The sequence below is a fragment of the Setaria viridis genome, chromosome 1, assembly GCF_005286985.2.
Source record: "Setaria viridis chromosome 1, Setaria_viridis_v4.0, whole genome shotgun sequence".
Lineage (NCBI taxonomy): Eukaryota > Viridiplantae > Streptophyta > Magnoliopsida > Poales > Poaceae > Setaria > Setaria viridis.
In genome coordinates, this window is record NC_048263.2 from 34,815,084 (window position 1) to 34,831,470 (window position 16,387).

The following is a 16,387-nucleotide window of genomic DNA, read 5'->3' on the forward strand; positions in this document are numbered from 1 at the left end:
GCCCTACGCAGAAGGTCGCCATGAACTGGGGTCTGAGGCTCCTGGCTTCTCTTTGGGTCAGGTCAGCTCGCACGTTCGTACGCGGCATACGTGTCCGTGAGGGACGGGACGGGACGCACGGGACCGAGCCACTTGCTCCTCGATCGGTTGCCCTGCTTTGTTTCGCCCGCGTTCGAATTCGCACTGACTTTGAAGCACGCAGGCAGGCAACAAAAGCTACCAGCAGTAGCGTTTCACTTTTGCCTTCGCGGTCGCAGTCAGCCAGTCGCAGACACAGGATGCACGCCGCACGTGGTCATCATCCGTCGACGCTGATGGATCTGAGCTCCCGATCGATGCAGTCAGTCACGTACTGGAAGTTTCAAATCTGTTTTTAGTTTGGCAAAATGAATTACTCCAACGGGTTTAGCCGTTTAGGTTACGTGCAGTGTGCACAGCAATTTGGGATTGTAGCTAGCTACAGTAGTTATTGGTTCTTTGCTATTGACAAGGACTGAAGCGCAAGCCGGGGGCGGAAGAGAAGAATCTGTGGACGGGCGGGCGGCGGGGCGGGGGCAGAGACTGCACGCAGGCCGAGGAAGGAAGGAAGGGCCTTTGAGCAGGAGCCGCAGAGGAAATGCGCGCAGGGAAGAAGCGGGGGGAAATGAATGATGAGGCACTCCATTACGCTATGATTGGGGGGCGCCCCAAGGAGAAGCAACAAGCGATCGAGTAGCAGCAGCTGCCGCAGCAGCTACCCACCAGCTAGCCAGCCAGCCTAAACAATTGCTGCTAGGCCTGCCCCGCTAGGGGCAGCAGCAGGTGCGGCAGGTGCAAACAGTGGCCATGGCCGGCCGTGGGCCGCGCATGGCATGGCTGGCGAGAGAGAGGGAGAGGGAGGTCGCGAGAGGTCTCATCACGTCAAGCGAACGCGACGCGGGCAGAGGAGTGCCGGGCTGTGGGATGGGAGCTGGCGAGCTGCTGTGCTGGGCGCTGTGGCCTGGCCTCGGTCGCTGCGATCGAAAGGCAGCGGCAGCGTTGGCGGCCAATGGGGTTACTACCCATCCGTCCGTCCCCGAGCCCTGACGGCGACCAGACGCCCGCCCGCCCGCCCGGCATTCAAGGCCCCAACCGCTGTCCTCCTTTTCTGCTCTCTCTGCTGCGGCCTCCGGCCACACACCATCTCTCTCCCTCTGCATCTCCAACCACGGCCATGCTACTTTTCGGCTTTTTCCAAGGTTAAAATATATGTGGCGGTAAATAAAATAAAATGCAACATGTGGTCTTTGAGCTATAGTAAAAAAAATGCAGTTTTTATCGTCAGCATAGTAATGTAGGAGTACGCGTTGAGACCAGAATCAGATGATTGATTACCTACTGCTTCAGACGCGTGACGTGAGACTGAGCGACTGACTAACCATCAATCCTCTTTGTTTGGAAACTGATCGCCGCCCATTTCCGGCACTGTACGGACGACGACGCCCCGAGCTCACATGCACGCACGAGAGGAGCGAGGCAGCGAACATGCCATGGACGTGACGTGACCTCCGCGTCGTGCTCGCCTCCCTTCTCTGCTTTTCTTTTCTGCGCCACCGTGACATGACGGCATGACGCGTTGCTCCGAAAAAAATTGCCGCTTCCTTCTTCGTCGGGACTCACAAGGCCACAGCAATCACCACAGGCCTCTAGTATCAATGGGCCGTCCGGCCTACCTGTCTGTGGCACAGTCCGCCCGCCGCCCCGCCAGCAACGTGGTAGACAGCACACAGCCCACGGCCCGAGTTCACACTCTGTGGCCCATGGTCTTTGTTGGACCAACTAACTCATGGGAGTCGGCTCTCAAAAAAAAAAAACTCATGGGAGTCGTCGTGGGCCCAATTGGGCTAACCTGCAGAGTGCGGCGGTTTTCACTTGTCTGGCTTCGCGTGTGCGCCTTTCCCTTCCATTCTCGTCGAAGTGGGTACAGTCCAAGCAAGGGCGAAGAGAGGTCGGCGCGATTCGGAGATGGGCAAGGGCGGCGAGCTGTGGGACGACTCCGCGCTGGTGGACGCCTTCGACCGCGCCGTCGCCACCTACAAGGTACGCTTGCTCGGCCCCGGTCCCGACGGCTTCCCGGATCGCTGCCTCTCGCCGCAACTAGTGCTGCTAGGGTTTAGGGTTTTGAGGGCTTTGCGGGACGGCTTGGAATGGGCAGGGTACGCTGTAGATAGGTGGTTGGGTAGGTGGGGTGGGCACTGGAGATTTGGATTGGGGGTTGGAGAGCTGAGTCGATTTTGCTCTATTGGTTTCGCGATTACGAATTCATCTAGGGAATGTCATGTACATGTATCTCCCCCCTTTTCTGCAATTAGTTGGAATGTTTGTCTGCATCGGGATAACGTTGACGATTGGCAGGAAATGCATGGCAAGAGTAACCGAGCAACGCCATGTGAGGATGAAAAGCCAGAACATGCTGCTGCTGCTGCTGCTGCCACTGCACAAGTAGAGGAAGCCGTCACTGCTGAAACAGCGGATGAGTAAGTAGACTGATGCTTCTAGCTTCACTCGGTGTTGACAATTCGTTGTGTGGTGGACTGGTTGTTAGTTTGTGTCTATGCTATCTGAAACAAATGCAGTGTTGCGTTGTATTAGTACTTACTGATGGTAATGCTTAGAATTGCATGATTGTTGCGGTCAGTACAAAGAGAGTAGCCAGATGGAAAAAAAAACACATGTTTGCTGTTACCATCTTTGTTCCTGGATGTTCTATTTGGAGCTCACTTTTTGAGTAATGGAGAGAATTTAGGGTATGTTTGGTACAACTCCATCTGATTATGATTTTCCATGGGAGCTGATTCTCTGATAGAAGTGATTTTGTGGCTGAGGGTGATTCTCTTTGATTCTCTAGCATAAACTCTTAAAATCAGGATGTAAAATCACTTCACAGAATCAGGAGAAGCTACTTTTTTCAGCTCCTAGCCTCTTAGTTCATTTCAGAGAATCACTTCACAGAATTAGCAGAAAATCACTTCTCTCTGAAAAATTGTTTGGTAGAGCTCCTGCTGGATTCAGCAGGGAATTAGCTCTGGGAGCTCTGCCAAACGCACCCTTAGCTTGGGAGTGACAATGTTATGCAATCATCAATTAGGCATGTATTTTCTTCAGAACCTGACCATCACAAATTGTTCTTTAAGGCCATCTACTTTTGTCTACTGAATGTCTACCCGATACTCACAACGATTCAAAGAATATTGGAGAGCATGCCCATTTGTCATTTGTGTAGGAGAAACCTTAGAAGTAGTCAGATTCCACCATGATCTTGTATTTGCTAAATCCAACCCCTTTTTGGGGAAAACTAGTCACCAGATGTTGCCAGACAGTTTGTAGTAAATCATTTTACCTGATTAGTACCAATACTGCTAAGTGTCAGATTACTGGTGGTGCTGAGTTATTTCATTGAGAAAATTGCGAAACTCACCTGCAAGCTATGGGGGTTCAAATACCCTCCTGCATCTCAATTCCTACTACAAGTTTTATATGTTTTCAAATACCCCCATGTGCCCATTGACCAACTGACGTGATTGTTGCATAGCCTCACAGATGATTGTCTATTCCCTAATGAGCTTGCCAAATAGTTTTCTCAGAGTTTGACACGCTCGCCATCGATATCAAACCTATTTCCCCCAAGTTTGGGTGCCATCGCTTCCCTACATGATTGTCCTACTTGAGCGAGTTTAGGAAAACTTATTCATGCATGAAGCATCTCTAGCACCTCATGGTACGTGAGACAACTCAGATTGACGCTAGAGGCCAAACTATAGGTACATTGGCTGGTCAACGGGCACATGGGGGATTCAGAAAACACAAACATGCGGTATGAGATTGTAAGGAATTGAGATGCGGATGGGTATTTAAACACCCCAACCCCTCCCTCCAATTCACTTGCTGTTGTTTTTCCCTATTTTATTTCCAGTTTTGATACACATGGAATGCACAGCAGACTAAAGATGTTACCTTTTCTCTTCAACCTGATCTATCTTTCACATTTGCTGCATGCGCGTTTGTCATTTATGTACCCAATTTTAAATTCTTATGGTATTCTCTTGGTATCCATTCTTGTGAGAAGTGATCAAGTTTAGTTTCTTTTGTGCATTTTAAAGGCACAGAGAGAAAGATGCCAACCGTGATAACACAGCCTGTGGTATGGCGGAGACACCACAGCTGCCCTCTGAAGAAAAACAAGCAGTTGAGCAAGCTCCTCTTCAAGAAACTGATCCAGGCAAAGAGACACATGTTCCAGAGTCTAAGGCAATCTCAGATGCTACAGATGCTGATGGAAATGTCAGCTCAAGCCAGCAAACATGGGAGTACAACGAATTGCTCAGACAGTACTATGAGCTTGAGGAGAAGAGTCGGAATGTTCTTCAGCAACTCCAACAAGCGAACTACTGGAATTATCAAGCATCAGGATATTCTTCTACAACCCAACAGCAGCAAATTCCTGCCTATAGTGCCACAGCTCCAGATCCTCACTCTTCAACCACTCAATCCTCATGCTGCTACTGGAATGTGCCCCTGGTATCTGTCTCCTGCTGTTCAGCTGGCCAACCAAGTGAAGGTTCTGCTAGTATGCCACCTAGTGGTGGCTGCAGCGTATCATTGACTTGTAGGTGCCTAGTTTGGTTCTGCGCTTTGTTCGTCTTTTCATATAGATCCTGCCTATTCCTTTGCCTGTATATAGATTACATGATGTGCTTTTTTTCCAGGTGACCAGTGCCCTGGTGCAAGCACCACATACCCTAGCATTTCAAACTCCATGCAGCTCCCAACAAAGTTATCTCCCAATGATGATCAAGTTGCCAAGGCTGCAATGATGACCGCTGAAGGTGCCTTGAATTTTATGAGAAGTACAGTGGCTGGACAGCCTGGCTCCCAAGGTAAGTAACTTCTTGTTTGAGTTGCTGAAGAACATTCTGACTGTGCTTCTTCTGCAGATGTCTCAAAATATGTTTGAATCAGGATGCCCCAAAAACTCACATTCTCCTGCAATACTATGTTGTCTCACAAGTCACCTTTTCTCTTCAATGTAGGAAACGAGTCAGAAACTAGAAAGGAGGAAAACACAAGTATGGGCATGAACCCGAACCTTGACATAACTGGAGCAGATAGTGATCTTGCCGCTCTCTTAAATGCATGGTATGCGGCTGGGTTCTACACTGGCAGGTAATCCCTATCCCTTGAACTTTGGGTTTTGACCGTGCTTGGATTGCATGATGCCTTCTGTATCTCTGCATTAGTTTGTATCCCTTTGGCAAACAATCATACATGCTTCTTAATGCTTGTAGCTATCCGCACATTTTGGATTGTTATTTGCATTCACATATCTCCATTAATGCTAAGACATAGCTCCTGCCTCCTGCCCATGTTTCAAAAAAGAGAACACTTATTTGCACTAATAATTAAGGAAATATGAAGAGATTGCTTTTATAAGAGATTGCTTTTATTGATTGACATAAATTATTTAGGGATATAAGATCTTCAGAAACCATGAAGTTTTTAACTCAAAGCGCAATTTTATATTCTATCACACCTGTAAATCCATCAATTCAATTTATTATCTGAATTCTGACACTTTGATTCTTGATGCCATTTCTGGCACCGCTTGTTGCCATTGTACAATATATTCTATCATGGATCTGAAATGCCTGAATTCTGTTTATAGGTACCTCGCGCTCCAATCTACGAAAAATTCAAAACAATAGTTTATGAGGAGGGCCATGGTGTGGTAGATTTCTAAAAAAAAAATGTCAGTTATTGTTTCACCCATGTTGCCAGTGCGGCAATGCCCCCTACGGATGAATGTATCTACTCAATTTGTTATGTAACTGGACATTCCGATGGAGCCGTGCTGTTTTGCGCTTACTAGTGCTTTTTCATGCTAGAATCACGGTATGCTCATGTATGAACCTGTTGTTATTTGACAGAAAAGGCGGTGAAACGAGTAAACTGTTGCCTCAGTTTTCTAGCCCTCATGTATAAGAACTGGTAGCATTGTGAAATTGCTTTTGCAGTTACTGCTGGTGGTGATGTCTAAGAACGCCCTGACATCTGTAACCAGTTGTGCCCGGGATGCCATTTGTGCTACTTCGAAGTCGAATAGCTTCACATATCCCTGTTCTGCTTAGCAGCTTCCATCCCATCCCCAGTTGTCGATTGCAGGATTAAGCCGCGCGACCAGAAAGTGTTTGGTTCTTGTGGTTTGTCAGTTGCGCCACGTGTGAATCCTTTTAACCCGGAGCTGTTGTGATATTGCCCGCCGACCGGCCACGCCTGCCCCGCGCGTCGTGATGTTTGGCGGTGGTGGTCGGTACACGGCACCTTTCAAAAGTCGTGGCATGTGTGACTCGTCGTCGGCCCTGTAGGGAATAAGGAATTTTCTGCATCATCTGTGTACGTACTCGTTGGGGCGTTGACCCAGCTTGTGCGTCTTCTCCAAACTGCCAAGTCGGAGCATGTGGTGAATGCTGTACAGCCCTAAAAAAAAGAGTAGAATTTGGCAAAGCAATCTCTTCTTGATCTCTGCCATTTGAGGAAGAAGGTGTTGCAATATTCTCATTCATCCATTATGGTTAAAAATACGCAAATATCACTAAAAAGTTCAATTCTAAAAAAAAGTATACACAAATATCATCATACTAGATTGAAAAGGACGTGGTAACGGGGTTTATGGTTGGTCTAGAAGCAATAACCGGGGTGGCAACAAAAGAGGCCGCAACTACAAGGCACCGCAGGAGAACTCGCCGCGAAGCAACGACGCGGAAAGACAAATCCAGCCAAGAGGAGCCGCTCGCCGCTGTTGGATTATTCCGTTCCTCAATTCCGTCGCGGAGGTACGCTGCCCTGCGCCCCCAACCCCCCTGCTCCTAATCCGCTTCTCCTGCCCCCCCCCCCCCCCCCCCCCCCCCCCGAAATTCCGCATCCAGTACCCCGGATCTTTCCCCGCCGCTTCCCTCGAATTTTCCTCTCGCAACCCGGTTCATCTCCTCTCTCTTCCGCCGCTGCTGCGCCCCAGGCCGGAGTCTTCTCTCGTCGGGGGGCGTCAGTGTCCTTCGCCTCTACTGGTGCTGGACTGCCGTCGGGTGGAGATCGGCTTGGATCAGCTCTTTTCTAGTTTGTTGTTGTTGGTGAGTAAACCCTAGCCTCCTTGGACGGAATCTTCTAGGAGTTCGTTTTGCTTTGCGGATTTGGTAATCGAAACCACGTACATGGTCCAACTAGGTTTTTCTTCCATAGCGCGCAATATTAGTCCACCCAAGGTGCAATTTAGTGTCCAGAACTTGGGGGAGTTTCAACGCCCGCGTGAAATTGGCCCTGGCCCTGAGATTTAGACTAGTCATCACGTCCATGTGTTATCTTACTGTGAGATGAGATGCCATGTTTTGGGACTAATTTTGGGGTTTCTGCAGCGAAAATGAGTGACAACCTGATGGACAAGGTTAGCGCCTTTGGCGAGCGCCTCAAGATCACCGGGACGGAGGTCAGCAAGAAGATGACGGCCGGCATGAGCTCCATGAGCTTCAAGATGAAGGAGCTGTTCCAGGGGCAGACTCCGGCCGACAAGATTGTCGAGGACGCCACTTCGGAGAACCTGGACGGGCCTGACTGGAACTCAAACTTGGAGATTTGCGACCTAGTCAACACGGAGAAGGTTAACAGCGTGGAGCTCATCCGTGGCATCAAGAAGCGGATCATGCTGAAGGATGCCAGGATCCAGTACCTCTCCTTGATCCTGCTTGAGACTATTGTGAAGAACTGCGAGAAGGCCTTCTCGGAGGTTGCGGCTGAGCGGGTTCTTGATGAGATGGTTAGGTTGATTGATGACCCTCAGACAGTTGTGAATAACAGGAACAAGGCCCTTATGCTGATTGAAGCGTGGGGGGAGTCTGGTGATGAGCTACGCTACCTGCCGGTCTATGAGGAGACCTACAAGGTTTGCAACACAAGCCTTCATTTTGGTTACCCTTGTTTCAACCGAACCAACTGCACAACTTGTGTTATGTTTCAATCAACTCAAACTATTATCACACAGCAGTGGTTCATTTCTGCTACTTCATGCCAAAAAGAAAGTAAAAATAGTCTGTGCTCCATGGTGCAAGTGCAAGTATAGAGAACAATCCTATTCAGGAGCAACACGCTGAAGTGAGGTTGCTATAGAGCATTACATTGCTTCATTCACTGAGCATATGCTTCACGTGGATTTCATACTTTTAGTACTTTGGATTTATGGACATCTTTTTATGGTTATAGTTTTGTACGTCCAGCCAAGGTCACCAAGTACTTGAATTACTAGACCTTAGGCAGCATCAGTATCATTCCTATCTAGGTATATTATTTACAGGTTGTTTTCATGTCAGATTTGATGTTGTTACTTCCTCTACAATCTCTTACCTGATTATTTTAGACATGGGTACAATATCTAATTATGTCATTGGATACTCCTGGTTGTATTTTAGAAAGAAAAACTATGATTTGACATGGAAGGCCTTGTGATGTCATCCTTCCGAATATATTTGCAGTCAAGTTTTAAAGGTTTGGTTGCACTTGCACGCATTCTGGGACACAATATTTGGGAGGGGGAGTACTGCAAAATAGCAATATGATTTATCCTTGTTCAGTTTGTTTTGTACTTCAATAACCAAAGTAGTCCTTACCAATTTCTATAATATAACATGATCATTTCCTTCTTGTGTAGAGCTTGAAATCAAGAGTGCGGTTTCCTGGACGTGACAATGAGAGCTTGGCCCCCATATTTACTCCCCCACGATCAGTTGCTGAAGCTGACATTGATGCAAACTTGCAGCAGCAGGCATTTGAAGATGTGCATGTTCATACATATACTGCCGAAGAAACAAAAGAAGCATTTGATGTTGCTCGTAACAGCATAGAACTTCTTTCAACTGTTCTTTCCTCTTCCCCTGAGCAGGATGCTTTGCAGGTAATTACATTCTCTGTACTTGTGTCCCAATTTCATTTATTTTTTTATTACATTTGCCTAGGTTCTCTACCACCATGACATTAGTAGCTATTTCCACACATGAGATCTTTTCCTCATGGACCAGCAGTAAAAATGGTCTTGAAATTTGGATATTGCTTGTGTCGTGTTGTTGATTGAAAATACTTGGTTGATGTGTTTCTCATGCTGTACCTGAACTATGGTGAGTTGGTGACAAAGTGATAGGGTACTTTATTTACAAGTAAAATATTTTTATGTTCATGTTAATTGCTAATTTAATATAATGCTTACTTTATACAGTCCCTTTAGAAATCAGAATGATTAAAAAATTACTCCATGTTGCTTTTGTTGAGCAGTGTGCTAACTGCTTTCCTTGTTACAATCACATTCACTGCATTAGCAACTCCATCCCATGTAGGATTAGGGAGAACATTTCAAAATATTTACTCCTTTTCTGTTGTACATCAACGAACTAGTTGATTTTGTACTGTGCTTTAACATGCTTTACTAAAGGCAAACTGCTTTTCTCGTGAGCCGGAATGGAAGACTAATGAAGACTTTACTAAGCACCATTATTTGTTAAGCAAGTGCAAACTCTGTAAAGAGAGTTTTGACTGATTTTGTTACTGTCACAGGATGACTTAACATCCACTCTTGTGCAACAATGCCACCAATCTCAGCACACTATCCAGAGAATCATCGAGACGGTTGGTGACAATGAAGCTGTGCTCTTTGAGGCCTTGAGTGTGAACGATGAGATCCAGAAAGTGCTGTCCAAATACGAAGAGATGAAGCAACCCAGGGCCTCGGAGAATGCAGAACAACGTCCAGTGGTTATACCGATTGCCACGGAACACGAAGATTCCGCTGCTGTTGGCAATGAAGATGCCCTGGTCAGAAAACCAGCTGCTGCAAGGGCAAGGTCAGGTGGGGATGATGATATCCTGGATGATCTCGACGAGATGATATTTGGCAAGAAGGGAGGTAGCAGTTCCCAGGAAGCGCCGAAAAAGCCAGATCCGAAGAAAGATGATCTCATCAGCTTTTAAGCACCTTTCCAATATCGCAGCCAGTACTTGCTATTTTATGGTGCTGCACTCAGTCGGTAGAAGATTGCAGATTCTGTAGGATTTGGATCGCTTGTTTATTTGCATACGATCATACCTGCCCCTTTTACAGTTTGTTCAGTTGTTAAGTTGCTGCACTCTCTGAATCCTCTGGTTTCATGGGTGAGCCCATGAATGTATTGGATGGTGAATTATGCTCTGATGGAAAAAAAAAATATGTTGACTGAATCTTTGCTCCTCCCTTGGGTAAGCACATCACGGCTCCAAGCTCATGTCTTCTGCTCTGGCTAATCGAGCAAATGTTCGTATATGCCATTCATCTCTCTATGCCAGCGTTGTGGACTGCGAGGAAAAGAATTGGCATATGATGAGGTCAAAATCGGCCAATCTTATTGACGTCACATAGAAGGAGCATGCGCGTACAAAGCGAATGGATACATCTTAAAATCTCGGTACGTCATGTTTGTTTCACGGTCACACACATAAACTATCTGAATGGTACCACGATGCCACTACCAAATGAATTGCACGTAGCAAGCCAAGGCTCTGAGCCTAACTGCTCAGGCTGTCTCAGCTGCGGCGAGCTTGGCCCGCAGCTCTCTCCTCAGTATTTTCCCCGACGCCGACTTGGGGATGGAGTGGGTGAAGTATACCTTGTGCAGCCTCTTGTAGAACACCACCTGAAAAATCGGCACTCGCGTGCGCAAAATGTGATCAGGAACAGCTACGGTGGCGTCCATCAAGCATTTTGGAAGATGGCGACGCGATCATGGCACACCTGCTTGGATACGAACTCCTTGATGGCATCCTCGGCGATGTCGGAGTCGGCGGCGCGGACCACGAAGGCGACCGGGACCTCACCGGCGGCGTCATTCTTTTGCCTGCCATTCGCATAATCCAGTCAATTCTTCCCTCTGTGTGATTTGATGGTTTCGAAGCAAAACCGAAATGGTGATCTTACGGGACGACGGCCGCGTCGGCGATGGAAGGGTGGGCGAGGAGCAGCGCCTCGAGCTCGGCCGGTGGCACCTGCACGGGTGTCACAGCTGCACTTCTCAGCATCGAAATTGAAACGGACATACGGCAAAAATGCCGAAACAGTTTTACACTGTTACTGGTAGTCTGGTACATGCTTGTCAGGTGCTGGTTTTTCGGGCGTGCTCCGTACCTGGAATCCCTTGAACTTGATGAGCTCCTTGACGCGGTCGACGATGAAGACCTCGTCGTCGTCGTCGACAAACCCGATGTCGCCGGTGTGGAGCCAGCCGTCGACGTCGACGGTCCTCGCGGTGGCCTCCGGGTCGTTCAGGTACCCTGCGCCGCAACCGGGCCACGCGCACCCATCAGTCAGTCAGTCACCCGTGCACCGCGCGATGCACGTGGAGCAACGAGCAAACGCACTTGCAGCTGGCACTTGGTACCGGTACGTTAAACAATGTCACATGGATATTCGGATGCTAATTAGGAGAACTAAAAGCTAATTATAAAATTAATTGCAGAACCTCTATGCTAATTTGTGAGACGAATGTGGTGCTACAGTAATCATTTACTAATGATAGATTAATTAGGTTTAATAGATTCGTCTCGCAAATTAGACTCCATCTATGCAATTAGTTTAATACTCCTAATTAGTATCCAAACATTCGATGTGACAGGTGCTAAACTTTAGCAGGTATTCAAACAGAGCCTAATATTACCTTTCATGATCTGCGGGCCTCGGATGCAGATCTCGCCGGGGAGGTTGCGGCCGAGCGAGAGGCCCGTGTCCGGGTCCACCACCTTGAGCTCCGCGTTGCGCACCACCGTGCCGCACGACCCCGGCTTGGCCGGCGACGGCTCCCTGGCGAACGCCGGGCACATGGACAGCACCGGACCGGCCTCCGTCATCCCGTACCCCTGCGCAACCACGCTAGGGGTCAGGATCGATCACGTCCATTTCGTCCAAAATCACGGCGAAACCGGGCGGTTTCGCAGGGCTCTTTCCTTTGTTCGCGCGCGGGCGATCGCGGCGGCATGGCGTCGCGTGTGGAGAGTGGCGACTGGCGACGCGTCGGACCGTGCGCCGAGCTGCGGGTGTTGTTGACAGTGTGGTAGGTGGAACGAGAGGCTCAGGTGTATTCCATCGGGTTCGGTTGGTTTTCCCTGGGCCCCGGGCTACATGTTGCGATCAGCCAGCAACCAGCATTGCAATCATCAACGCCAGGTCGCCAGCGACGCGTACGTTCCTCCCCCAGGCATTGGCACTTTGAGGTAGATGTGAAAAATTTTCACGGCGTGCACGTACGGCCCCATCCAGCAAGTACCCAACACTCGCTGCCCTCAAAAAAAGTACCGAGCACTCGTGTTCCACGCTACCATTTAATTAGGAATGGCAATGTCTATTTGGAGAGTGTTTTGGGTCCGATCCTTAGCTACCTCAGCTCGCAAAGAAAGTTTCTGAATGATGGTATATCCTAGCTACGACAACATCAGGAGAGGTAAGTTAAAATCATTAGGTATGTGCCCGAATTCTATGTTAATTGAGATTTTCAGTGTTGTTTCTCTTTTTTTTTAAAAGAAAGATGGCTGTCGAATAAATTTAAATGGTGCGCTGCTAATTGAGATGCCACGGCATTATCTATATTCCTAGTTCAAATTATCGGGCATGTCCCATAATGATGCAAAGAGACAAAAATTATTGGGTATGTCCCATATAATGATGTAAAGAAACAAAGATAAGGTCGTATTTGGATCCATTTGGATCCATTAGTGCTAATAGTCACTCCGTATGTTACTAAGAGCAACTCTAGCAATATCCTCCTTGAAAGTATATGTGAAGATCTGTACTTCATTTATTTTAAATTGTAGATCGTTTTGACTATTTCTCTATGCATCTAGATATATATGTTATATCCAGATATATAGAAAAATTTATGCATCTAATAAAAAAGATAAAATGATTTATAATTTGGAAATTAGTGAATACTAATTTTAGCTCTAGTACGAACGATCCATTTAACGACGTTGTTCGTGTCCTTAAAAATCACTGCAGCAGGAACCTCACCATAAAAAGAAAGTGGTCAAGTGGACACTGACCTGCCCGAAGATGGCCTGCGGCACGCGCGCGCGGAGCGCGTCGACGAGCTCCTTTCCCAGCGGCGCGGCGCCGGAGAGCACGATCCTGATGGAGCTCAGGTCGTACTTCTCCAGCGCGGGGTTCTTTGCCAGCGCGAGCACCAGCGGCGGCACGACGGCGGCCACCGTCACGCGCCACCGCTGGATGCCCTCCAGCATCGCGCCCATCTCGAACCTGGGCATCAGCATCACCGCCGCCCCAGCCCGCAGCGCGCACAGCAGCACCGAGTTGAGCGAGAAGATGTGGAAGAGCGGCAGCACGCAGAGCGCGACGTCGCCCTCCCGCATGTACAGGTTCGGGTTCTCGCCGTCCACCTGCTGCGCCACGCCGGACACCTGCCCGCCGTGCGTCAGCACCACGCCCTTGGGGAGCCCCGTCGTGCCCGACGAGAAGGGCAGCGCCACGGGGTCGTCCGGGGATATGGACACCTCCGGGAGGGTAGCCTCGTCGGCGGACGCCACCAGCTCCCAGAACGCCAGGCAGCCCTCCGGTGTGTTCGCCGCGTCGTCGATGGTGACGACGGTGAGGGCATTGCCATCGCCGCCGTCGTCGCTTGCCGCGCCGATCCTCGGGAAGGCCTCGTGGCGGAGCTTGTCGACGTAGGCGGATTGGGTGACGATGAGCCTCGCGCCGGAGGCCCTGAACTGCTTGTGGATCTCCTGCGGCGTGCAGAACGGGTTGCCGGCGGTGGTGACCGCGCCGAGGAAGGACGCGCCGAAGAAGGTGAGCACGAACTCGACGGAGTTCTGGAGCAGGATCATGACGCGGTCGCCCTGGCGGACGCCGAGGACGCGCAGCGACGCGGCGGCCCTGCGGCACAGGAGGCGCGTCTGGGCGTAGGTGTACGTCCTCCCCGTGGCCGCCGCGATGAGGCACGGCGCGTCCGGGAGCTCCGCCGCCCGGGCGAAGCAGTAGTCGTGCAGGGGCAGGTGGCTGGGGATCTCGATGTCCGGAAGCTTCGACCGGAACACGGTCACCTCCGGCGCCACAGCCGCCGCGGCCACAGCCGCCGGCGCCGCCTGCGGTTGCGGCTGCGCCTCCGGTGCTGCCACCGTGATCATCTCCTCTGCTTTTCACGAAACAGAGACCTTCTTTCTTGGAATGGCTGCCGACGACGGGCAGGAGGCTGCACTGAACTGCACGAGAAAACCCTTTCTTGCGAGTTCGTATCCGTGCTCGGGATTAGCTACACGGCGGTGTTGCTTGAGACTGAGAAGGAGAGGGGGAGGTGGAAATAAATACAGCAATAGACTAGCAGCCAGCAGGGGAGGTAGGCGGGAGCGCGCGCGCGCAGGCGCAATGGAGGTGGTAGGTATGACATGAGGCAACTGGCAAGGAGATGCGTGGAAGGGGTGCGTACACGCCCCGCATCGGCCGTCCCTGCCTACGAAAAATGCGCGCATTTTTTCAGTCCGAAATGCGAAGTCTTGCTAATTTCATGCCAAGCTGGAGTCATCTTACACTGGAGTCATCTTACAATGTCCATGTTCTATCTCTCATTTTTGTTCTTCTCGGACCTGTGTCAACTGTCGAGAGCCGTTAGTCACTTTTCGCAGGGTTCGGCGCCGGTCTGTCCACGTATGACTTGCCACCGTCGTCCATCGTCCATGGCATGCCCGCCGGCGCCCATACGTCTTGGTCTTGGCTGTGGTTCGCTCGCACTCGCACGCGCAGTCGCACGCTCGCACCTACCCTCTTCGTGCCCCGCAGCAAAAAAAAAAAAGCTTATCTGCAGCTGAAAGCTCATATCACAGCTCAGCTCGTGTTCCGCAAGCCCTGCGCACTGCTGCTTCCCTGTGCGCTACAGGTCGATCTCGTGCTCCACCTGAGACATCAACCATGGAGGAGCAGCATGCAGTTCAGCAGGGCGTGGGCGCGTGGCGTTGCATGCGGATTCGATCAGCAAAGGAGTCGCTGCGTGTCACTATGCCGGAAACGATTCGATCAGCAAACGAGTCGTTACGTGTCACTACGCCGGAAATGATTTGTGCTGGTACCTTAATTTTGAGTGCTGGCGAGCATGGATGCCACCTGTGCCACCTACCAGCACAAAAGGTGAAGTGGCCAATCCGTTAAAACCCATCACCACAGATGCATGACATAACACAATGCATTTCAATTTATATTGATGAGGAGGGTCAAAAGTTTCTAACTAGCTAAAAACTTAATTGTACACGTCATAATATATTTTTAACATGTATTAGACTATATATATGCATTGTGTAGGAGTTTCAAATTTTTTAGAAGTGATTTGCAATTTTCTAAGATTTAAACGTTATAACCATGTTTATGGAAATTAATTGCGATTTGAACTAAATATTTCACAAATAAGATTCAAAATTGCATTAAAAATGAAAATAAGGAAATATGTTTCATTTTAGCTCAAATCATGAAAGTACGTGTGAAATTTCACAAGTGTTAATGTATTTATCACTTCTATTACAACTTTTGGTGGAAAAAAATTCTAATAATATGAAAATATGGTCGGAAAATTATATAAATTGGTATGGAGTCATTTTGTGAGTCTACAACCTTGATATAAAAATTTCAATATGGTTTACCAAAATTAGACTCTACATTATTCACAAATGTATACTTCACTAACAATATTTTATATAACTCAAGTCACACTTTAAGCTTGTCAACTAACTTAGCAAAAATAAATATCATATATATCCTAATATAATTTTTACATGTATAATACTATATATATGTATATATATTCTGCTGTAAAAGATTCATTAACTTTTAAACTAATTTAATTATCTAAAAAATTAAAAGAAAGAAAAATGTATATAGATTTGTGCTGGTGGGCGATAATGTCACCCGTCAGCACAGACACATCACCCGACGGCACAAAAGATCAAAAACTTTTGTGGACTCTGAGTACAGAGCCAAAAAAAATTGGCGCGTTCGAGCATAGCCACCTCTCCCTAATATTCTATATCTCTCTCATCATTTTGCTCATCTTTATCTCTTTCACCTGCTCTTAAGTCCTCACATCTCTCTCTCTCTCTCTCATCTCTAGGACCTGCAACAATGAGGGCGGCGGACGGCGGAAGCCATGACCGAGCGGCCGGCCTGTGGGAGCTAGGGCCACGATGACCGGCGCGGCCGGGTGGCGGGCTCGCGAGTGCTAGGTTAGATCTAGCATGGGGCAGATGTAGGCTGTGCGACCTGCCAACGGAGGAGCAGCGACGACGCGGGTGTTGATGCTAGCGGAGCACGCTGGCG

The 16,387-nt window shown here is 48.8% G+C and overlaps 3 protein-coding genes across 4 annotated transcripts; 2 read left to right on the forward strand and 1 right to left on the reverse strand.

Moving 5' to 3' along the window:
- The first annotated feature begins 1,900 nt into the window (after positions 1–1,900).
- On the forward strand, positions 1,901–5,975 carry LOC117834071 (uncharacterized). Its single transcript, XM_034713692.2, has 6 exons — positions 1,901–2,058; positions 2,374–2,495; positions 4,119–4,624; positions 4,725–4,895; positions 5,049–5,181; positions 5,681–5,975. Exons 1-6 carry the CDS (start codon positions 1,984–1,986, stop codon positions 5,718–5,720), a joined length of 1,047 nt encoding a protein of 348 aa, XP_034569583.1. The 5' UTR covers positions 1,901–1,983; the 3' UTR covers positions 5,721–5,975.
- A 714-nt stretch (positions 5,976–6,689) lies between these two features.
- LOC117834055 (TOM1-like protein 1) lies at positions 6,690–10,266 on the forward strand. Of its 2 annotated transcripts, XM_034713676.2 has the most exons (5): positions 6,736–6,848; positions 7,031–7,142; positions 7,425–7,948; positions 8,711–8,953; positions 9,607–10,266. In XM_034713676.2, exons 3-5 carry the CDS (start codon positions 7,430–7,432, stop codon positions 10,018–10,020), a joined length of 1,176 nt encoding a protein of 391 aa, XP_034569567.1. In that variant the 5' UTR covers positions 6,736–6,848; positions 7,031–7,142; positions 7,425–7,429; the 3' UTR covers positions 10,021–10,266. The 2 variants fall into 2 exon arrangements, with proteins under 2 accessions (XP_034569574.1, XP_034569567.1); XM_034713683.2 differs by lacking the exon at positions 7,031–7,142 and having other exon boundaries at positions 6,690–6,848.
- Positions 10,267–10,406: 140 nt separating this feature from the next.
- Positions 10,407–14,454, reverse strand: LOC117834046 (4-coumarate--CoA ligase 2). The gene is made up of 6 exons (XM_034713665.2): positions 13,114–14,454; positions 11,736–11,934; positions 11,207–11,352; positions 11,000–11,067; positions 10,817–10,919; positions 10,407–10,718 (listed from the first exon to the last, which is right to left on the reverse strand). The coding sequence occupies exons 1-6, from the start codon at positions 14,212–14,214 to the stop codon at positions 10,599–10,601; spliced, it is 1,737 nt and encodes a 578-aa protein (XP_034569556.1). The 5' UTR covers positions 14,215–14,454; the 3' UTR covers positions 10,407–10,598.
- Positions 14,455–16,387: the final 1,933 nt, after the last annotated feature.